Source organism: Lampris incognitus, chromosome 13 (genome assembly GCF_029633865.1).
Source record: "Lampris incognitus isolate fLamInc1 chromosome 13, fLamInc1.hap2, whole genome shotgun sequence".
Lineage (NCBI taxonomy): Eukaryota > Metazoa > Chordata > Actinopteri > Lampriformes > Lampridae > Lampris > Lampris incognitus.
The window spans coordinates 16,870,334-16,894,302 of NC_079223.1; the positions used below are offsets into that span (position 1 = coordinate 16,870,334).

Sequence of the window (23,969 nt, forward strand, 5' to 3'; positions counted from 1 at the left end):
TTGCCCACTTCCCACCGCTGCCTCAGCGAATCAAAATTAGCTTTTTTGCTTTGCCAGCAGACCCAAAACTGTTCAAAGCTCTGACAGAAAACGCTATCCTGCAGCAACTTGTTGTTGAAATGCCAATATGACCTGACTTTTTGCCAGGAGAAATAATCAACTCTACAATATGAGATGATCAGTGGAGACAACTGGAGTAATGGAAATAGTAACTAGACTGGATGCAAGTGACTTTGACATGTAGAACCTATCTAGCCTGGTTGTAGTCACCCTGTTACCACTCACCCTGGCCCCTGTGTACTGTCCAGTAGTGGGGTGTTTCAACCTCCATACATCTAGCAAATCTAACTGACTGTTCTGCCTAAGCTACCAGGTGACTGAATATGTGGTCCTGTCCATGGTGAAGTCAGTGGTGCAGTTCCAATCCCCACCTATGATCAGCTGCTCCTGACTATACTTCTGCAGCTCCTCCCTCAAAACACTGAGAAGGGTTAATCCCTGAATTGGGGCATGGACATTGAACAGAAAAGGCACCCTTCAATTTCTACCCTTACAATCAGACATCGCCCCTTAACTAACTCTACAGATGACAAAATCCTTGGATTGTTTTTTTTTCAGTTAGAAACACTGCTACCCCCCGCTGCCCCCAATCTATCTCATTAGTTTGGTCACTCTGAGTTTCCTGCAGAAAAAAAAACCACATCTATCTTTTTCTGCTTCACAACCTCAGCCACTAAAGCCCTCTTACAGCTGTCCCTCCCACCATTAATGTTAAGAGATCCAACCTTGAGCCCCTGCATAAGGAGTGTAGAGCAGAGAAAAAGACATAAACAGACCGGCATGCAACAGAAAAAAGAATAAAGCACACTGTGATGCATGATCACAATTTATTTTACAAGTTGTCCTTCTAACAGTTTTTCCCTTTGCTGACTTTTTCAAGGTTGTGACATGCCGCTCAAAGCCAAACATTTTTTTTCTCATCGAGCAGCTCCAAACCAACCAGCTTTTGCAGAAAACTAACAGACCTGATGAACTTCTTTGTATTATTAGAATAATCTTTTACTTTTCCTGACTTCCCAAAAGTTTCATCTAAAAAACCATTTATGTCATCCAGAGAATACATGTCTGTGTTGCGATATGATGTTTCACCAACTGACACTCTCAGACTCCGAATCATATTCCATATCCTTAGCCTCACCTGTTACCAGGCTACTGAGAATCTCCTCTACACTCTCAGTATTCCCCTACATAGGCCTACCTCCATCCTTCAAACTCTGTCCCTCACCACTGAATACATCTTCAGTCCCTGCCGAGCTGCTGGATGCAGCCACCTGTTTGGCTGCAAGTGTTTCCGCAAGCTCTGCCCCTAGCTCTAAGGCCATAGGCTGAGAGACTATTTCCTCATCTACAACCAGTGGGGCAGGAGGTTTCTCCAACTGACTCTGTTCCCTTCACCCCGTCTCAGAGACATTACTGGGGGGCGGGATGGTAGCATCTTGGGTGTCTGCCTCCGCTTGCTGTCTATGCGGACATGCAAAGCACTCATGATTGACATCACCACACTCAAAACATTTTAATGGCCCCAAACTAGCATGCACCCTATATGAGCCATTACTGTTTTTAACACTAAAGGAAACCTCCAAACTCTGTGTCGGAGAGTCCAAAAACATAAACCCCTGCCTCCTGAGAGACTGAACATGTTTCAGCTTCGGATCTTTACATATGAGACTGACAGTATTGAAAGCAATGGCAAATTTTCCAAACCTCCACAGCTCATTTTCCAACAGTTTGTTGGAGCTAAACCGTAGAACACGTGACACAGTGATTCCGGTAGAGGGAACCAACAATTGGAAAACAGCACTATAGATGTCGCTGATAACTACACCACTCTCAATCATCTCACTGACAAGATGCTTCTCCTACAACAACACCACCACAGTCTAGTTCATCCTGGAAGCAAACAGTGGATTGCCATATCCAACTTGCTCTTCAATGGCCAACAAACCTCCTCCATTCTCACACTGGGCGGGACTATCTGGATCCCATGACGGATGGACAGAGGTGGCGTCGCAAAGGACGCCATTCCTCTCGAAAACCACCTTACAAAACCACTGAACACTTGTCCAACACTCAGTAAAAGGTATTAAGAAAATTTACCTGATCATGCACATAGGACAGATGAAGAATACAGGGGAAAATCCGGGAACAAATTTAAAAAAAGACAGAAAACAAATCAAAACTCCGGGCCACTTGCATATAAACCACCATCACTCACACACTCAACCTCCCAGCATGCAGTGCAGAGAGAGAGAGAGAGACTCACACTTCTCTGGTGGGGTTATTGTGATGGTCTGGGCTGTGAACTCCTCGTCAAAGTATCTGGTGTCTGTCTCTGAGGCCACCTGAGGCTTGAAAGGAGGGAGCAGCTAAAACAGAGGGGACAGAAAGAGGAAAGGAAGATGAGAGTTCATCAAAATAATTTTGCAGTTTGCAGCCTTAGTGCTGCTAAACCAACACAGCACAACCTATTGGAAGACAGGGCACAAAGCACGAGTGCACCCAGACAATTAAAAAGATGACTGAATGTTTAGGTAGATATTTCTTTTCGACGAAGTCAGCACAGTCTGTGCATATGGGCAACCTTTTAAATTACAGGAGATTCATGACATGGAAATAACTGAGCAACTTATGAGGAAAGCGGATATATTTGAACTATAAAGAGTGTTAATTTCTGAGTAACATCTGCTACTACTACTACTTTCGGCTGCTCCCGTTAGGGGTCACCACAGCGGATCATCCGTTTCCATTTCTCCCTGTCTTCTGCATCTTCCTCTGTCACACCAGCCACCTGCATGTCCTCCCTCACCACATCCATAAACCTCCTCTTTGGCCTTCCTCTTTTTCTCTTGCCTGGCAGCTCCATATTCAGCATCCTTCTCCCAATATACCCAGCATCTCTCCTCCACACATGTCCAAGCCATCTCAATCTTGCCTCTCTTGCTTTGTCTCCAAACTGTCCAACTTGAGCTGTCCCTCTAATATAACCATTTCTAATCCTGTCCTTCTTCGTCACTCCCAGTGAAAATCTTAGCATCTTCAACTCTGCCACTTCCAGCTCCGCCTCCTGTCTTTTCGTCAGTACCACTGTCCCCAAACCATATAACATAGCTGGTCTCACAACCATCTTGTAAACCTTCCCTTTAACTCTTGCTGATACCCTTCTGTTGCAAATCACTCCTGACACTCTTCTCCACCCACTCCACCCTGCCTGCACTCTCTTCTTCACCTCTCTTCTGAACTCCCCATTACTTTGGACAGTTGACCCCAAGTATTTAAACTCGTATGCCTTTGTCCCCTCTACTCCTTGCATCCTCACCATTTCGCTGTCCTCCCTCTCATTCACGTATAGGTATTCCATCTTGCCCCTACTGACTTTCATTCCTCTTCTCTCCAGTGCATACCTCCACCTCTCCAGGATCTCCTCAACCTGCACCCTAATCTCGCTACAGATCACAATGTCATCCGCAAACATCATCGTCCACAGAGACTCCTGCCTCATCTCTTCTGTCAACCTGCCCATCACCACTGCAAACAAGAAAGGGTTCAGAGCCGAACCTTGATGTAATCCCACCGCCACCTTGAACCCATCTGTCACTCCAACCGCACACATCACCATTGCCACACTTCCCTCATACATATCTTGCACCACTCCTACATACTTCTCTGCAACTCCCGACTTCCTCATACAACACCATACCACCTCTGTTAATTTATGAGTATCATATAGTAAGTAAAATAGGGGCTTTTCTTGATCTGTAGTTTGCATCCTTGTCATTATAATGTGTTGTTAAATATAATCTACATTAAACACTGTATGGGATAAATTCACGAGTTTCATTGAACCAAACACAAGTATTTTTGAATATTTTGTGTTGCAGGGATATGTATTAATTGCACCGCAGAACATTCAATATTCACCTGACATTCAAGTTAAACAGCTAATTACTACTTCTTTATTTGGGGGATTTTTCCTCCCCAATTGTATCCAGTCAATTACCCCAACAGCTAATTATTTTGTAGTAATTAGGTGAAGAAGAAAAGAAAGAAAGGACAGGGATAAAGAAAAACAATCAGCAACTCTGTGACATACAATAAGTGTTGCCACGCAGAGCACCTGGCTCACACCTGGAGGTGTCACTTGTGTTTGCACACACACACACACACACACACACACCCCTCAGGGACACAAGATCACACCTTTGCATTATGCCCTGCACTTCCCTCTGTCATCTTTGTGTGTGTGTGTGTGTGTGTGTGTTATTTAATGTGTATTCATGCATGATGAAGGCTGCCTATGCTAGCATGTGTCACATAAGTGCTTTTATGGCGCTTAAAGCTCCTTCTACTCACACACAATGAGTTGAAACATCAAGTACAAGTGTTCATTTCAGCACGGTTAAAAAATCTGTTGGCATAAATATTTTGAGAAAGGGGAGACGTGAAAGTTGACATCTGGATGTATTTTAATATGGTTCATGTTGATACACAGACAACAAGCATATCAACTTGGACAACCTCAAAGCGGCAGTTGATCTTGACCTTTAGTATCTACAGCACCGTCAATTCAACAAGGAACATTGAAAAGTTTACAAGGTAAATTTGAATACAAAAATCTTTTTTTTATGTATTTTGATAGTACTTCCGTTTTAACAAAGCACAAACGATTCTGGGAGACCGAAATGGTGGGATAAAAAGAGAAAATAACAAGCAACAAATGAGGCAGGCCAGATTTGAGCAAAGGTGGACAAAGTACACAACTCCATTACTTGAGTCAAAGTATACATACTCCTCAGAATCAGAATCAGAATACTTTATTTATCGTCGAGGGGAAATTGAGTAATATAATACTCCTGGTCAAATATTACTCCAGTACAAATGAAAGTTGTTCGGTCAATTTTTTTATTTGAGTTAAAGTACTGTAGTACTTGCTTTTAAAAAATACTTAAGTATTCAAAAGTAAAATTTCTTTTGTTTTTCTTTATTGGAATTCCCCCCCCCCCTTTTCTCCCCAATTGTATTCGGCCAATTACCCCACTCTTCCAAGCCGTCCCGGTTGCTGCTCCACCCCCTCTGCCGATCCGGGGAGGGCTGCAGACTACCACATGCCTCCTCCGATACATGTGGAGTCACCAGCTGCTTCTTTTCACCTGACAGTGAGGAGTTTCGCCAGGGGGATGTAGTGCGTGGGAGGATCACGCTATTCCCCCCAGTTCCCCTTCCCCCCCGAACAGGCGCCCCGACCAACCACAGGAGGGCTAGTGCAACAACCAGGACACATACCCACATCCAGCTTCCCACCCACAGACACGGCCAATTGTGTCTGTAGGGACGCCCGACCAAGCTGGAGGTAACACGGGGATTCGAACCGGCGATCCCCGTGTTGGTAGGCAATGGAATAGAGCACGACACATTGTTGTATTGTTGCCACAATGCACTTACAGGACCTAATGACTCTGAAACAACCTATTGAATGCACTGACTTGCTTGTAGGACCTGTAGAATAAACAGCTTGTAGGATATTCTACAAAGCCCATAGAGATGCCTGCAGAAACACAACTGAACCGACAAAAGGACAGCTGCTGTTTTTTTCTTTCATTTTTTTAAAACAACAATAAAACAATTTAATAAAACATCCAACTTAACTTAAAATCCCTGTTACACACCTCTAGCTTTATAACTGCCCAACAGCAACACTGCTTTAAATGAAACAAAAAAACAAACAAACCTCAATATATGTTTGATATTTGTTTTTATTTATGCTGTTTTTGTTCTTACTTGTTCGGTCTTACTCTTGTTTTTGCCTTGTCTGGTTTTATTTTTTGGTGAAACATTTTGTGGTATTGTTTTAGAAAAGTGCTATATAAATAAAATGAATTATTACGATTGTCATCATTATTATTATCATCTTTATTATTATGATTATCATCAGTATTATCATTATTATTATTAATTCACAACCAAACAAAACTTTCAGACAATGCAGTTTTGGTTAATTTTGAGGTAACATTAACGGGCGTCCAGGTGGCGCGGCAGTCTATTCTGTTGCATACCAACACGAGGATTGCCAGGTCGAATCCTTGTGATACCTCCGGCTTGGTCGGGCGTCCCTACAGACACAACTGGCCGTGGCGAAACTCCCCACTGTCCGGTGAAAAGAAGCGGCTGGCGACTCCAAATGTATCGGAGGAGGCATGTGGTAGTCTGCAGCCCTCCCCGGATTGGCAGAGGGGGTGGAGCAGTGACCAGGACGGCTTGGAAGAGCGGGGTAACTGGCCAAGTGCAATTGGGGAGAAAAAGGGGGAAAAAATACCCCCCCCCCCAAAAATTTTTTTTTTGAGGTAACTTCTATCCAATTTTAAAGTCCAAAAGAAGTGCACTTCTGCTGTCGCCGCCCAATGACTGCTGGGATAGGCTCCAGCATCCCTGCGACCCTGAGTAAGGATACGGGGGTTGAATAATGGATGGACGGAAGACTTCTACTGTTCTGTCCATCTCACAGGTGACAGGTGGGACAATTCTCAGTCTGGTCAAACTAGTTAAACTTGAAGAAGTTCTTATTCAGCGTCAGCAGAAGCTGGTTTTCAGAGTTGTGTGAATTAATTCTTCCCTTTCTTGGGCTGAAGATCAGTCCAGCTGCTCTAAAAAGCCTTTCACTGGCAGCCGAGGTAGGCACAGCTCTTATATTCCTTCACTGTGAAACGTTTTCTTAAACTCTGGTTCCTATATTAGCACTTTACTCCCCATAGCCAACATGGAGGAGAAGCTGACTGCAGCTGTTGCTGGCTTTCCTGTCCTGTACGATACACCCCTGCTCATTTACAGGGATTTTAATTAAAAAAAATATAATAAAATGATGCATGGAGGCAGATCTCCGAGATTGTTGGGATGAGTGGTGAGGTTTAATCAAGTGAATGGCAAATGTAAGCAGTTGTCAATGACGCTAGCTAAAATTCCTCATGAACAGTACCTACATAGCCTTTGTGAATGATTTTGAGCAGGACTTCTTTTTTTTTTCATAAGTGAATCAGCTAAAATTAAAACCGCTCATATAAAAATCCCCTCTGGCGGCGTTGTCTCCGTACATGGATAGCAACGATTGCGAATGCTATTTTGCGGTCCATGGTGAAACAGCAGTGTATGAAGCAATATCACACTATTTATAGCAAAATAAATTCCCTCCAAAACATATTTTTCAGCGGGAATGCACCCGATTTGTGGGTTCACGCATATATTGGGCGATATATTAATAGGCCTGCCTTTACAAAAATACAAACATACAACGCCACGATGAATATAGCAAAGATGATGTAAATATAATATATAAATATCGGGGGTCCGCGATGGTGTAGCGGTCTAAGCATCGGCTTTGCGTCGATGCAGTTGCCCACTGGGGACTGGGGTTCGCGCCTCGGTCTCGTCAGATCCGACTATGGCCGGACTCCATGAAGCAGCAATCATTGGCAACGCTGTCTTCAGGAGGGGGGCGGAGTCGGCTTGTGTTCGTCACGTGAATGCGTCTCTGTGTGTGTCGGAAAAACAGTGGTTCGGCTTGGAGTCGCCTTGTCACAAAAAGTGGGGAGGCGGTCTCCTTCGAGACTGCCGGCCGGAGAGATGCAGTTGGCGAACGCATGCAGTTTGAGGGTGGGTGTTTGAATTAAAATAGGGATCGATTGGCCACTAAATTGGGAGAAAAAAGGGAAAAATCAGAAATAAATTAAAAAATATATATATATATATAATATATAAATATCCATCCATCCATTATCCGAACTGCTCATCCTGCTCTCAGGGTCGCGAGGATGCTGGAGCCTATCCCAGCAGTCACTGGGCGGCAAGCAGGGGGAGACACCCTGGACAGGCCACCAGGCCATCACACAGGGCTGACACACACACACATTCATACCAAGGGACAATTTAGTATGGCCGATTCACCTGACCTACATGTCTTTGGACTGTGGGAGGAAACCGGAGCCCCTGGAGGAAACCCACGCAGACACGGGGAGAATGCGCAAACTCCACACAGAGGACAACCCCCAAGGTTGGACTACCCCGGGGCTCGAACCCAGGACCTTCTTGCTGTGAGGCGACTGTGCTAACCACTGCACCACCATGCCGCCTTAACATATAAATATAAAATATAGTATTTATTTATAATATTTAGTAGGATAGGCGGCGCGGTGGCGCAGTGGTTAGCGCGGTCACCTCACAGCAAGAAGATCCTGGGTTCGAGCCCTGGGGTAGTCCAACCTTGGTGGGTCATCCTGGGTCGTCCTCTGTGTGGCGTTCTCCCCGTGTCTGTAGGTTTCCTCCGGGGGCTCTGGTTTCCTCCCACAGTCCAAAGACATGTAAGTCAGGTGAATCAGAGGTACTAAATTGTCCCTAGGTGTGTGTGTGTGTGTGTGTGTGTGTGTGTGTGTGTGTGTGTGTGTGTGTGTGTGTGTGTGTGTGTGTGTGTGTGTGTGTGTGTGTCAGCCCTGTGATGGCCTGGTGGCCTGTCCAGGGTGTCTCCCCGCCTGTCGCCCAATGACTGCTGGAATAGGCTCCAGCATCCCCGCGACTCAGAGCAGGATAAGCGGTTCGGATAATGGATGGATGGATGGGTTTAGTAGTACGTACATTTTTGTAGAAAACTGATGCATCTCCTGTCACTACATTTTAGCCCACTTCCTCAAAACTACGTCAGCAACGCCCACACGGCGGCTGCAGCCCCCAACAGCGACACAGCAACTTGGCAACACACAGCGATAAAGTCGCTGCCGGTGTGAGCGCAGGGTACCGGGAACCTTCATAGAAATATAGTGGAGTCGAAAGCACCATATTTGTCTTTGAAATGTAGTGGAGTAAAAGTCACAAGTTTCCAAAAAAAAAATACTCAAGTAAAGTACAGATACTCGAAAAAATGTTCTTGAGTACAGTACTTGGCTACTCTCCACCCCTGGATATATGAGTGCATGTTGCACATACGTGTCGTGTACATCATGTAAGCCCGTACCTTCTTATCATAGACATCCTGCCAGTCAATTCCAGAGAAGAAGCTGTGTCTCATGATCTCTTTAGCATCATCGGGCCCTCCGCCGAGCCTAGAGGACATAAATAAGACAGCGGAGACATCAGAGGACTATCATGTTAAATATGTGCATATATTTACATGCCTACAAGCATGTAAATGTGTGCCAGTGTGCCCGTAAGTGCATTTTACGGGGTCATGGTCCCCAGTACATTTCAGAATTTAAATCTACACAGCAACAGCAAGCCACCCATCCATCGCTGTCACAGAAGATGGCAAGACGTGCCTACGTCGTGTACCTCCATAACGCCCCACCCTCCAGCCCATACCCCCGTGCCCGCGCCCGCCCACACACCGTTTGTTGGGGTCTTTAATGAGCAGGCCAGACAGCAGGGACTTGGCGTCAGACGAGAGCGTGCGTGGGAACTTGATGTCTTCCATGAGGATGAGCTCAAACAGCTTCTCATGGTCCTGGTTGTAGAAGGGCAGCCGGCCGCACATCATCTCATAGGTCACCACACCCAAACCCCACCAGTCCACCGCCCGGCCATAGTCGTTGTCCTCCAGGACCTTGAGAAGCGATTCAGGTGGGGGTTAAGAGAGAGAGAAAGAGAGAGAAAGACAACATTTTAAATGTGTCTACATTTACTGGACATCTGCTTTTATTTGGTACGTCAGCGTTTATTTTATTAGACACCAGAGAGTGCCCAGGGTAGGTAGTAAAGAGACGGAGGTAGACGCATACAGACGGAGACAAAGAGATAAGCGATGGATCAAGATGGCCAAGGAGAGGAAATCTGCTCTGTGGGCTCCAGGGATAAAATTAATTGGAAAAAAAAGGAAAACTTGTCTAAGGTGAACAGAATGCAACTAATTGCAGCAGTGCCCAAACAGATGAGGAGGGCTGAGGTGCAGGTTGTGGTGCCAGACTCCCATTAAAGCTATAAGAAATCTTTACGGCCTGGCAAAAAAAAAAAAACGGGAAAAAAACCCCCAAAAATCCTCCGTCTCTTTTCGTGCGCACACATACAGTAGCAAACATCACGAGGATGGCACATCTTCAGAGGTTACTGCTACTATAAGAGTGTCAGTGGGCTGCATGGCCCACCAGACACCCCCGCCAGCTCGAATCTGGCACGCCGAGCCCATCCTGGCAAAGTCAGACAAGAACAGAACATCCATAGAAGAGATGGCAGGAATATCCTGCACCAAAGGTGAAGGCTGTCGGTATTCCGAGTTGGCTTGCACAGCTACTATACGCTGGTGTGTGTGTGTGTGTGCGTGCGTATGTGTGTGTGTGTGTGTGTGTGTGTGTGTGGTGAGAAAGATGGTCAAAGACAAAAAAAAAATCACTTCAATATCAAAGTCTTGAGCCTTAGGCCTTCTGACCAAACTGTCTACCTGCTCTGCTTCTTTTTTTTCTTTTTTTTCCCAAACACACCATCTTTCTCCTCCGCACCACTCACTAGCGCCAACCTCTCATCCTCCCCTCTCCATCTTCTAATCATGTCTTCAATAGCTCCCCCCTTCCTTTTCATCCTGCCGGGTGCTCCGCAACTCATCTCTGAAGGAGCTAGGAAGAGGACAGTAGTATTTCAGCTGTTGGTGTGGCACTCGTTAACATAACGAGGCGCCGTGATTAACATGTTAGATCATGGTGTGTGTGTGTGTGTGTGTGTGTGTGTGTGTGTGTGTGTGTGTGTGTGTGTGTGTGTGTGTGTGTGTGACTGACAGACGGACAGGCAGGGTTGGAGAGAGGCCAGAGCAGCATATGTTGCACATTTCCCCAATAATAATAACATCTCCTCACTGCTAACAATGGACCACCAAGGTTACACACACACACACACACACACACACACACACACACACACACACACTGACACACACACACACAAACACAAACACATACACATGAGCAAACACAGTCCGTCATACAAGTATATAAACGTATTTAGCAGCGCAGACAGGAAGTGGTAAAAGTAAAATGAATTGAATTAAGACGTGCCGAATTCTATTCGTGCGTTGTCGTAACACCTCCAAACCTATCAAAAAGCCCATTTTGTAGAAGAATATAACAGATCAAGAAGAACAACACAGTCATGTTCACACTACACGTGACAATCTTCAGTGATTACAGCTGACGGATGTAAAGATTTTAAGCTGAAGATGAAGCCATTTTAATTTCAGTAGTTTTCCTCTTCTTGCATGTTTCATATTGAAAGTAGCATCACAGCAGTAACTGCTCGTGATGCAGATCCGCTTCAGTTTGACGGAGAGGAACCGGGACCACCAGCGGGCCGGGTGGTCACCGCAGTGGTTCAGCACCACAGACAGCTTGCTGTCGTCTACTTTTAACCAGGTCCCCAAACCTAAAACGCAACTGACACACACAGACATCTGCAACTGTGTTTAAATGCTTGTGTGTGTTGATTAGACAGGCACCTTGTAACTGTTACTGTGTGTGTGTGTGTGTGTGTGTGTGTGTGTGTGTGTGTGTGTGTGTGTGTGTGTGTGTGTATGTGTGTGTGAGCTGGTCACCCTATTGGCCGTTGCAAAGCAATACTGGGAAAACCAAGCTGACAGCCAGATACACTATTGATTCTTACGGCTGGAGAGATAACGCTGGCTAAGGCGGCCAGGCGACTCTCAGATGTATGTGCGCAACACAGACACAGACACAGACACACACACAGACACACACACACACACACACTGAGTGCAGCTTTTAAAATTCAAATTAGCCTACAAGATTGTTTTTGCACAGCTGAAGGAGTGGAACTGTGCATGTCTTTGTACGGAAAAAATCACCAAATGTATACAAACACACTCATCCCGTGTGTGTGTGTGTGTGTGTGTGTGTGTGTGTGTGTGTGTGTGTGTGTGTGTGTGTGTGTGTGTGTGTGTGTGTGTGTGTGTGTGTCCTGGAGTGGTGGCAGTTCGGTCGCAGGCAGGGAGCAAATTAATCCACAAAAAGCCAGAATGCTGCCCCATAGCCCAAGGCATGGGAGTTTGTGTGTGTGTGTGTGTGTGTGTTACAAGTTTGTGTGTGTGTGTGTGTGTTACAAGTGTGTGTGTGTGTGTTCATGCTCACGTTTGTGTTCATGTTTACGTGTGTGGGTGTGTGTGTGTGTATGTATATGTGTGTGTTCATGCTTACAAGTGTGTGTGTTACAAGTGTGCGTGTGTGTGTTCATGCTTACAAGTGTGTGTTACAAGTGTGTGTGTGTGTGTTCATGCTTACAAGTGTGTGTGTGTTACAAGTGTGTGTGTGTGTGTGTGTGTGTGCACTCATGCTGACGTGTGTGTATTCATGTTTACAAGTTGTGTGTGTGTGTGTGTGTGTGTGTGTATGTTTTCAAAGAGAAAGAAGACAAGAGAAAATAGGGTAGGACTGAGAGAGGGGGGCAAATATAAAAGTAGCAGAACAGAGAAGACGAGATGAGAAAAGAAAAGAAAAGAAAAGAAAAGAAAAGAAAGAGGGGAGGGGAGGGGAGGGGAGGGGAGGGGAGAGGGAAGGTCGTGTCCTGTCCCGGTCCCTGTTGGTCCCGCCATGTGGCAGCTAGGAGCTGCTCGCGGGATGAGCTCTCTGGCAGCCTGGACAGCAGTGGATGGTACAGGACAGGCGTACACACAGCCTGTGGCTCTACCAGCCCAGATACCCAGCAGGGCACGGGGAACACATACACACACACACACACACACACACACACACACACACACACACACACACACACACACACACACACACACACACACACACGCCCATATTGTTGGTGTCATTAAAAAGACTGTCCTGGTCAGTATCTTGGAAGTCGTGTGTACTCATGTGTTTTGTATCGTCACCAGCTTGGCTTGGCCCCAGGATCATACAATTCTTTTTATTGCTGAAAAAAAAAGCCTCTTTTAAAGCACCGCACACACACACACACACACACACACACACACACACACACACACACACACACACACCACACACAAACTCCTGTGGACACGGACACAACCGGCCACATACGAACAAACCAAAAAACCCAAATACTCTCGAGGTCCCAAACATTTTCAACTTAAAATGACCTCGAGGAAGTGTGGCCGACGCAAAAACAAGACGAGAAGGGGCGTCCGGGTGGCGTAGCGGTCTATTCCGTTACCTACCAACACGGGGATCGCCGGTTCAAATCCCTGTGTTAACTCCGGCTTGGTCGGGCGTCCCTACAGACACAATTGGCCGTGTCTGCAGGTGGGAAGCCAGATGTGGGTATGTGTCCTGGTGGCTGCAGTAGCGCCTCCTCTGGTCGGTCGGGGCGTCTGTGCGGGCGGAGGGGGAATCGGGGGGGAATAGTGTGATCCTCCCACGCGCTACATCCCCCTGGCGAAACTCCTCACTGTCAGGTGAAAAGAAGCAGCTGGTGACTCCACATGTATCGGAGGAGGCATGTGGTAGTCTGCAGCCCTCCCCCGGATCAGCAGAGGGGATAGAGCAGCGACCGGGACGGCTCGGAAGAGTGGGGTAATTGGCCGGACACAGTTGGGGACACCCCCCCCCCAAAAAAAACAGCCTCAAGGAAGTGTGGCCAACGCAAAAATAAGAGGAGAAAATATTCAACTGAATCTGCCCCCGTGTGTCTTCTCTGATCCTTCTCCACCCCCCTGCAAGGACCCTACCCTGCTTATCGTTCATCAATCCCCCCCTAACCTCTCTCTTTTGCCACCATCACTGAAAGTATGAACAACAACACGGCGTTGTCACACAAACCTCCTCCTCTAGGACGGCTTGCTGGACAATACCATTTCTGCATGTTATTAGCGGCTGTCACACAGCCGGCACCAACTCCGAATTTCCCTCCTGTAACCCTGAAATATTTTCCATTCCTTCTCATCTTCCTCTGTTCTCACCCCCCACAGCACCCCGTTTTTTTTTTCTTTATCCTTTGCTACTTTGCATCTCTGTAACTTGGCTCCGAGCACACTGTGTTATTTTTACATGCGGGCGGGCGAGCGGAGTGTGCGGGCGGGCGAGTTGCGGCGGCGGCGGTGTAGATTTCCAGGTTTTTTTTTTCTGCGAGCACCTTCCTCCAACCTCGCCCATCTGCCGCCATCTGCCTCGCTTGAGCCCGCACTTTCTACTATCTATTGCAATCACACACACACACACACACACACACACACAACAACAACAACAACGAAGACGCACACACAGGCACACACACACATCCTGTGAAAAATAACCAACAGCCTCCAATCAGCTCCTGGCATGCACTGGAAGGGGCTCCAAAAAAAAAAAGAAAACCAAAAAAACAGAAAACAAAATGCTGCGCCAAATCGTCTTCCGTACTTTTTCAAGTAGGATATACTCTTCCCCTCCTCTTCTCCCTTCATCTCTTTCTCTCTGTCGCCGCCACCCACAGCCTTGCTCTGTGCTCCGGTATACACCGACCAGCCAAAACATTAAAACCACTGACAGGTAAGTGAATCACACTGGCTACTGTGTTACAGTGGCACCTGTCAAGGGGGTGGGATGTATTAGGCAGCAAGTGAGCAGTCTGTTCCTGAAGCTGAACGGTTGGAAACCAGAAAAATTGGCAAGCGTAAGGATCTGACTGACTTGTGATGGCTGGACGACTGGGTCAGAGCATCTCCAAAACGGCGGGTCTTGTGGGGTGTTCCCGGTACGCAGTGGTCAGTTCCTACCAAATGTGGTCCAAGAAAGGACAACCGGTGAACCGGCGACAGGGTCATGGGCACCAAAGGCTCATTGATGCACATGGGGAGCGAAGGCTAGCCCGTCTGGTCCGCTCCCTCAGAAGAGCTACTGTAGCTCAAATTGCTGTAAAAGTTAATGGTGGCTATGATAGACAGGTGTCACAACACACAGTGCATCATCACAGCTTGCTGTGTGTGGGGCTGTGTAGCTACAGATTGGTCAGAGTGCCCATGATGACCCCTGTCCACCGCTGAAAGCACCTACAATGGTCACGAGAGCATCAGAACTGGACCTTGGAGCAATGGAAAATGGTGGCCTGATCTGATGAATCACGTTTTCTGTTACATCATGTGGATGGCTGGGTTCATGTGTGTCATTTACCTGGGGAAGAAATGGCACCAAGATGCACTATGGGAAGAAGGCAAGCCGGCGGAGGCAGTGTGATGCTTTGGGCAGTGTTCTGCTGGGAAACTTTGGGTCCTGGCATTCATGTGGATGTTACTCCGACACGTGCCACCTACCTAAACACCACTGCAGACCAAGTACACCCCTTCATGGCAGCGGTATTCCCTGATGGCAGTGGCCTCTTTCAGCGTCCTGCCATACTGCACAAGCTGTTCAGGAATGGTTTGAGGAACATGACAAAGAGTTCAAGGTGTTGCCTTGGCCTCCAAACTCTCCAGATCTCAATCCGATTGCACATGTGTGGGATGTGCTGGAAAAACAAGCCTGATCCATGGAGAACCCACATCGCAACTTACAGGACTTAAAGGATCTGTTGCTAACGTCTTGGTGCCAGATACCAGAGGACACCTTCAGAGGTCTTGTGAAGTCCATGTCTTGACGGGTCAGTGCCGTTTCGGCAGCACAAGGGTGACCTACACAATATTAGGCAGGTGTTTTTAATGTTTTGGCTGATTGGTCTATCTATCGATCGATCGATCGATCGATCGATCGATCTATCTATCTATCTATCTATCTATCTATCTATCTATCTATCTATCTATCTATCTATCTATCTATCTATCTATCTATCTATCTATACATACATACATACATACATATAAGTGCCAGTTGAAACTGCTAGCCTCTTGAGTGCAAAGCAATACTCTTGGCTGGCCAGATGGCCATGGAGAATGTGGTTTGTGTGTGTGTGTGTGTGTGTGTGTGTGTGTGTGTGTGTGTGTGTGTGTGTGTGTGTGTGTGTACATATGTCATTGTGTGATACCTGAACACAGGGCTGTAACTGTACCGTTTACAAAGGCAGGAGGCCATGGACACCAAAGATGCCGTCATGCGCTCCAAAGCCTCAGTCAGTCTTCCCACTGAACAGGACTTTGCGTACGATATCTGACAGTTTACATCTGAGAAATATTTCACGAGAATTTTTAAATTATATTTATGCATCAAATCAGATGCAATTTATGTCCTGCGGTGGTGAAATATGAGGAACCAAATATACTGACACCACATTCTCCGACTAGGAACAACCTGTGAAACTCTTAATAGCCATCCACTTACTGTATGTGCAAAATTATCCAAACATACATCTACTTCACATTTTTTAGTGCAGATCCTTTATGGATCAGATCTGCTAACAAAACTCAACAATGTGAATTTGTCTTTTTTTCTACCTTACCATCTATTTTCATTCAGATTAAGGCCATTTTTTGGTAAGGTCATTGCCATTCTTTACCAGATATATAGAAGTGATTGTAATGAAATGTGGTATTAAACACATACAAAATCAGTATGCTAGTATAAAGATGCAAAAGACTTACACACACACACAAATACACATACACACATACACAAACACACACACTACCCAAAAAGTGTTCACCCATTTTAAAAACTTTGACATACCTATAGTAAGGCTGTCATAATATTGGTCCACCACGCACATGTGTCGTCATCTGATACATTACTTTATCTTATTTCTATGCCTATGTCATATTTTTACCTATATATATATATATATATATATTGTACCACTGTGGCATTTCATTTTCCACAAAGATCACCTAGAAGACTTGACTTGAATCTAACTGGGACATTTGATGCAGCTGCTCTCTACAGCAGTCCATCCATCCATCCATCCATCCATTATCCAAGCTGCTTATCCCAACCGGGGTCACAGGGATGCTGGAGCCTATCCCAGCAGTCACTGGGCGGCAGGCGGGGAGACACCCTGGACAGTCCGCCAGTCCATCACAGGGCCCACATACACACACACATTCACACCTAGGGACAATTTAGTACGGCCGATTCACCTGACCTACATGTCTTTGGACTGTGGGAGGAAACCAGAGCCCCAGGAGGAAACCCACACAGATACAGGGAGAACATGCAAACTCCACACAGAGGATGACCCCCAAGGTTGGACTACCTCGGGGCTCGAACCCAGGACCTTCTTGCTGTGAGGTGACCACGCTAACCACCGCGCCACCTCTCTATAGCAATTGAAAACTAAAACGCCCAGACTTTTCTGCTCTACCACCGGACTACCACTACAATCGGAACAAAAGAGAAAATAAAGAAAGTAGAGAGACGGGAAAAGGCGGGGAAGATGAGGGAGTTACCTCCGGTGCTAGGTACTCTGGAGTGCCACAGAAGGTTTTCATGGTAGCAGCGTCTGTGATGCCTTCTTTGCAGAGGCCAAAGTCTGTGATCTTGATGTGGCCGTCCTTATCCAGCATCAGGTTCTCCAACTGGAAGAGGAAATGGAGACAACTACAATAACCGGCACCAGAACCTCTAGATTCTCCAGACACGCCCATCTCAAAGGGACAGGACTCGTTGTGGGGGCAGGACTCATTTACCCAAAACATAAAATCAGCATGTCCAAGAAGGACATGCTCATTGTCTTCGGATCAACCATTTATTTGTTTCAGTTTGGATGGAGAGTCATTCTAAAAGTTCAGGATTTGACTTCAGAGGAGCAAAGGAGAACACAGAGAAGTGCAACCACATTCATCAAATAGACAAGAAGACAAGCACACATGCAAAAAAACCCCAAACAAACAATGCATGCACGCACACACACACACACACGCACACACACACACACACACACACACACACACACACACACATCCCATCTGTAAGAAGTGGGTCTTTACTTTTTGATAAGAGCAGAGGAGGAAGAAAAGGGAGAAAACAATTGTGCAATCACACACATAATAGAGATGAGCACATATGCACACACACCCGTGCACCCCCCCCCCCCACACACACACTAAGCAAAGCAGAGAAATAAACTTCAGGCATTTAGAGGAGCCATTCAACCTTTAAGTTTTAATGGATCTGGGTGTTTTCTGTCTGTCTGTCTCTCTTTTCCTCCCTCCCTCCGTCCTCCCTCGTTTTCTCTGTTCCCTCTCCTTGGCAGTTGTTCGTGGGACCGGGGCCAAGGCTGCCAGGCAGACGTACAGACAGAGCCATCTACCTCTACCTCTGTGGCATCAGGCCCCCCCCGCCCCCCCGTCCCTCCTCACTCCCTCCTCTCGCTACCTCAACTGCTTTATTTGTGCGTGTGTCTGTTTGTGTGTGTGTGTACTGTTTCTCTCTCGCTCCTTTCGGTATCTCTTTAATTGTCATTTCTCTCACCCTTAGCCACCCACCCACATCCTCCTGAATACAAAAGATGATGCTGTGTTAGTGGGTGGGGATGGGGGGGATGGGGGGGGGGGTGTCAAAATTGTAAAAAAAACAACAGCAACAACAAAAAAGAAAATACTAAGAGAAAAAAAGCCATGCTTTTCCTCAAATATCTAATTACACACACACACACACACACACACACACACACACACACACTCCACCCGCCTCTCCGGTCCTCCGGCTCCGTTTACCTTGAGGTCCCGGTACACGATCTTGGCTGAGTGCAGGTAGTCCAGAGCCGAGACGATCTCGGCGCCGTAGAAGCGCGTGCGCTCCTCTGAGAACACCCGCTCTCTGGACAAATGGAAAAACAGCTGCAGGAGACGAAGGGAGGAAGCGGCGGAGGAGAGGTGGAAGAGGGTGATGGAGAGAGAGATGAAGAGAGAAAAAGAAAGAGAGAGAGAGCGCAAGAGGGAGGCGGGCGGGGGGGGGGACAGCAGGGACGGCACAGCAATAATTACTGATTTATTGGAGGAAATTAGCACAACACAAACTGGCTCACCGCGCCATATTGAGATGATAGATGGTGATAGGGAGGGGGAGCGAGGGGGCTGGGTGTTGGTGGGGGGGGGCGGGCGGGTGGGAGAGTGGAGGGTGTCTCGGAGGAGGGCGGGCGGGATGCACAGCAGCTGGCGCCCCCCCCTTCCCTTCCCCTCCCCTCTCCACGTTACCCTCTGGGCTCGGTTGGCACGGCGCTGGCACCAAGTTAAGCAACGGGGGCCAAATCAAGGGTTTAATCAAACACCCCAGTCTAGTTAAAGGCAGGCCGACCGCCACTGAGCGGCACCCCGAACCCGCCGACACACCCCACACCCCCCCCGCCCGCCCGCCTCCACCTGCACAGCACCACTCACGGGCCCCCCTTCCCTAAAGTCCGAGAGAAGCCTCCACGACCCAGCCCTCCGACCTTTACATGTTCTCTTCCTCCTTCAAAACCCCACATCCTTGTCTTCACTGAGCGGAGGGCGCTGCCATCTTTGATGCAGATTATCTGCCCTGTCTCCCTTTTTTCCCCCCTTCTCATCCCAAGCTCTCTCTCTCTCTCTCTCTCTCTCTCTCTCTCTCTCTCTCTCTCTCTCTCTCTCTCTCTCTCTCTCTCTCTCTCTCTCCCTATCTGTCAGTTGTCACTGTCACACACGCGCGGAAGCAAAATGACACACATGCGTTGCACCGCCACCACTCATCTCTTACAAATTACCCACGAGGCCATGGGTCGCACATCTCCCCATTAATTGTTGAAGGAGGTTTGCATACGGACGCTGGAGTGGCGCTTACAGACCGCCTGCTCCCTCATAGGTACGTGTGTGTGTGTGTGTGTGTGTGTGATGAGAGGGGGGTAACACGACAGGTGGGCCTTCATCAGTGTACTGGCAGCTGTGACTGTGGCAGCTTTGGCTGTGGCAGGTTTTTAATGGGTTGCGTGTGGTGTGTGTATGTATGTTTATATGTATGTGTTTGTGTGTGTGTGTGTGTGTGTGTGTGTGACATGCATGGTGATAGTTTGCCCATTGAGGTAAGAGCTTGATGTGTGTTTTTGAATGAGTATGTGGTTGTGTGTGTGTGTGTGTGTGTGTGTGTGTGTGTGTGTGTGTGTGTGTGTGTGTGTGTGTGTGTGTGTGTGTGTGTGCGTGTGCGTGTGCGTGTGTGTGTGCGTGCTCAGGCCTGGCGCTGGCTGGACTGGTTAACAAACCGGGAGGGGAGCAGGTGACAGTTAGACTAAGGGAATGAACCAAGATTGCAAAGATGTCGCGATTAAAACTCGGAGAAATGGAAAAGTGGTTGAATCCAAACTCATTTCATCTCCGCATGTCATTTTGGCCACGTCGACCCCATAGGTGTGTTCATAAATAGACGTAAACAGAGACTGCTGGAATGGAGAGGAGGAGGAGGAGGAGGAGGAGCGAGAGGCCATTTGGTTGGCAAATTAACAGCGTTCGAGAGAGACGGAGTCGTTTAAACAAGGCTACTTCCTGGAAACACACATTTCTGAGCCTCCTCTTCCTCCATCAGTCGTCCCAGGATCTCCTCCCTCTTACTCCACCGCCGCTTTTGTTAACTTCGTGTAAAATGACGACTTAAAATTCGTATTTAAGATGTTTTTTATGCTGCTTGTCTGTGCAAGTGTTGAGAGCACAGCAATGTTTGAGGGATTTGTTTGTTTGTTCATTTTATTTAACAGGGACGACGCAAAAAAAACCAAAACATTTTTACACACTGCAAAAAATGAATGCAAAGAAAACTACAGGGCTTCTAGCTATAGCTGATGTCTGACCACCTCTGTCCCCGGTTATGTTGTCTTTTTCTTTTCTTCTTTATTTATTACTCATTTTTATTTTTCGTTGTCGTTTAGTCATTATTTATAGATTATTTATTTATTATTTTTATTTGTATTTTATTAATCAGCCTTAAAGAAAATACAACTTCAGAACATTGTTCAGTTTTCAGTTAAACTGCTGATATGGCCATAAACTGACATGACAGTCGTGTCAAAATTGAAATTATGTGTAATTATATGAAACATTAGTATTACTAGCAGTGATGTTGATTTATCACAACTTATTCCTTCAATAACTTCTCATTATATATTGAATAAGAGAAACACCGATGAGCGAGGGCTGACAGAGAGAGTACATGTGGGGCCCATGAACCTGCACTCAGCATCGACTACTAATTACACGTACTAGACTCACTGGAGTACACACAAACAATCAGATGTTGTATGGATCTGAGTTGGCAGAAGTGTGTAAGAACATCGCTGTCAGTTAGGCTGGCTGACTTGTGGTCTAACTGGCTGCTTGAAGCAGAAGGTGGAAGACGGGTAACCACCGACAGCACCGTCCTCCTCCGAGTGTGTGTGTGTGTGTGTGTGTGCGTGTGTGTGTGCAGAGGCATGTCTTACCTCTCCTCCGTTAACATACTCCATAACAAAACAGAGGCGGTCTTTAGTCTGGAATGAATACTTCAATGACTTGATTGAAGGAAATCCCCAGAGAGATAAACATCACACACACACACACACACACACACACACACACACACACACACACACACACACATACACACACACAGACAATGATTATAAAACTGAGATAGTTAACTTAAAAACCTTGCAATTACTAATGTTTGTATACACTCAACTTTTGAGACTATAATAATGTCATAAAAATACAAACACTTGACAATAATACGGAAATCACCTCGAGTGAACACAAAAACCACGAGCGACAAACCCCCTTTGTGCGCCGCACAAGCGCCGCTTCTGCTCTCGACTGTTTAGAAGCCCGCTCTGATTCCCATGAGCAGGAAGGAAAGCTGGAAAATGGATTATTTATTGCTGCCGTGCATCAGTACGGGGTTTGCGGCTGTTTGTTTTTGTCCATTCACAGCCAGTGTGTGTCTGCATGTGCGCTTGTGAGCATGAATGTGTGTCTCTGTTCCGTAAAGGGAGAGAGCTGCTAAACAAAGGAACAGTTGCTCCGGGCCTCTCTGTGACTGCAGGTGTGACAAGGTAAACTCAGATGTGAACCGCAATTGTTCACGCTTTGTGTGCCTATCTGTGTGCGTGCATGTGTGTGTGTGTGTGTGTTCATGTGTGTGCGTGTGTATGTACATACGGCTTGCATTCATGTAGGGGCCTGTACATTGTATTTACGCCGTGCATGGAACTCACCGTGAGAAATGGATGCCTGGTGTTTTTCAGTACTCGGCTCTCTGTGAGTGTGTGAGCGACCTCATCCTGCAAGAAGACCAAGACAGTTGTGGTTACACGTCAGTCAGCCGAAGGTCTCTTTGAAAAACTAATAAATAGGTAAGATAAAAGAATTACACATACTCCATGAACCCCATCAAAACTCATCAAAAACTCATTCACGATGTCTTTTTTTTTCTTAATTTTCTCCCCAATTGTACTTGGCCAATTACCCTATTTTCTGAGGCGTCCCAGTCACGGCCCCCCCGCCGATCCGGGTAGGGCTCGGCAGAGGGGGAAGGGACTCCACAAGTGGTAGTCCGCAGTCCGGGTAGGGCTGCAGACTACCACATGTGGAGTCGCCAGCCGCTTCTTTTCACCTGACAGTGAGGAGTTTCGCCAGGGGGACGGAGCACATGGGAGGATCACCCTATTCCCCCCAGTTCTGCCTCCCCCCGAATAGGTGCCCCGACTGACCAGAGGAGGTGCTAGTGCAGCGACCAGGACACGTACCCACATCTGGCTTCCCACCCGCAGACACGGCCAGTTGTGTCTGTAGGGATGCCCGACCAAGCCGAAGGTAATGCGGTGATTTGAACTGGCGATCCCCGTGTTGGTAGGCAACGGAATAGACCATTACGCCACCCAGACGCCCCTATTCACTATTTCTTATTGAAACAACCCTAGCAGCGGAGCTGTAAAAACCAGGTCCAGAAGGTAAAAGTCCCAATCGTGGATTTGCTCCACTAATACACGATTACAGGCAACACACCATTAAGACTTTTACTCTCTGGATCTGCTTTTTACAACCCTACCTAGCAGCCAGTCAAAACAGGATGGCGAAAAAAATGGCATTATTCTATGGCCGGTCGACATCGCCACACAATTAAGACAATGCCAATAACAGTTTGTAGAGAAATGAATGACAAAATTAATTTTCTCAAGACAGCATACTCCCAGTTGGTATGGGATTTGTACTGTCTGTCCATTCACATATTATCCTGTCTGCAGAGAGAACAAGAATATCTCTTCGCTCAAATGAAGAGCTTCTGCTTTCACACGAATGAAAGTACATTTCTCCGCCTACTCACATATTGAAAAAAGATTTAACAAAAAAGAGGTGTTGACAAAGAGGAAAGTCAGTGTGTTTACACACAAGTTTAAAATCTTGATTTTAATCAGATTCAGGCAATAATTTGATCATTGCATCTGCCATGTATGTACATACATAATCAAATTACTTTAAAGCTAATGTAGGCAATTTATTTTTTTGAATTTTGGTATTTACATTTTGGTAATATGGGGTGAAAAAGTCTTAATCCCGGCAGATACCAGATAGCCAGCACCTCCTCTGTGCCTTGCCTCCTCTTTCTAAGCAGCAGTAAACAGCCACAGTTCAGGAGCGATAGTGAAACAATATTCACGCTCAACAATGAGGTAGCTTATCATCCTAAAGCATTGGATGGGCAAAAAAGAAAAAAGAAAAAAAAGAAACGGAGACATTTTCCAGTGTCTCCAGTGATGGAAGTGGGGTTGTGCGCATCACAACTTGTATACCTTAATTGACTATCCAACTCAGATTGTTGAAGAGTTCACATTAAGCCAACACATGCAGGCACGTTTTATGGAACTGTCACCTTAATTCCACCTTGATCAGAATACAGACTACTTGTAAACATAGTCAGTGATGGCGGAGTTGGGGGGGGGGGGACTTGGACTTGTAGGAGAACATCTCGTCCAAGTTCCTCACAAGTCTACCCCGAGAGTTTAGCTGGCTAATGCCGGCATGTCACCTCTCTATTTGACTCATATTTTATTGGACCCCATGTGTCGTCTGTCACATGGGTCTCGGT

General features: G+C 46.7%; 1 protein-coding gene across 1 annotated transcript in view; it reads right to left on the bottom strand.

The window, feature by feature from the left end:
• akt3a (v-akt murine thymoma viral oncogene homolog 3a) overlaps window positions 1-23,969 on the bottom strand; it is a 51,890-nt gene that overhangs the window by 10,880 nt on the left and 17,041 nt on the right. Inside the window, exons 5-11 of the mRNA XM_056291293.1 lie at window positions 22,099-22,164; window positions 21,328-21,396; window positions 18,620-18,742; window positions 17,351-17,479; window positions 9,423-9,637; window positions 9,053-9,140; window positions 2,324-2,426 (exon numbers count right to left, since the gene is read on the bottom strand). Of these exons, the coding sequence (XP_056147268.1) occupies window positions 2,324-2,426; window positions 9,053-9,140; window positions 9,423-9,637; window positions 17,351-17,479; window positions 18,620-18,742; window positions 21,328-21,396; window positions 22,099-22,164 (793 nt within the window). The remainder of the gene's footprint in view (window positions 1-2,323; window positions 2,427-9,052; window positions 9,141-9,422; window positions 9,638-17,350; window positions 17,480-18,619; window positions 18,743-21,327; window positions 21,397-22,098; window positions 22,165-23,969) is intronic.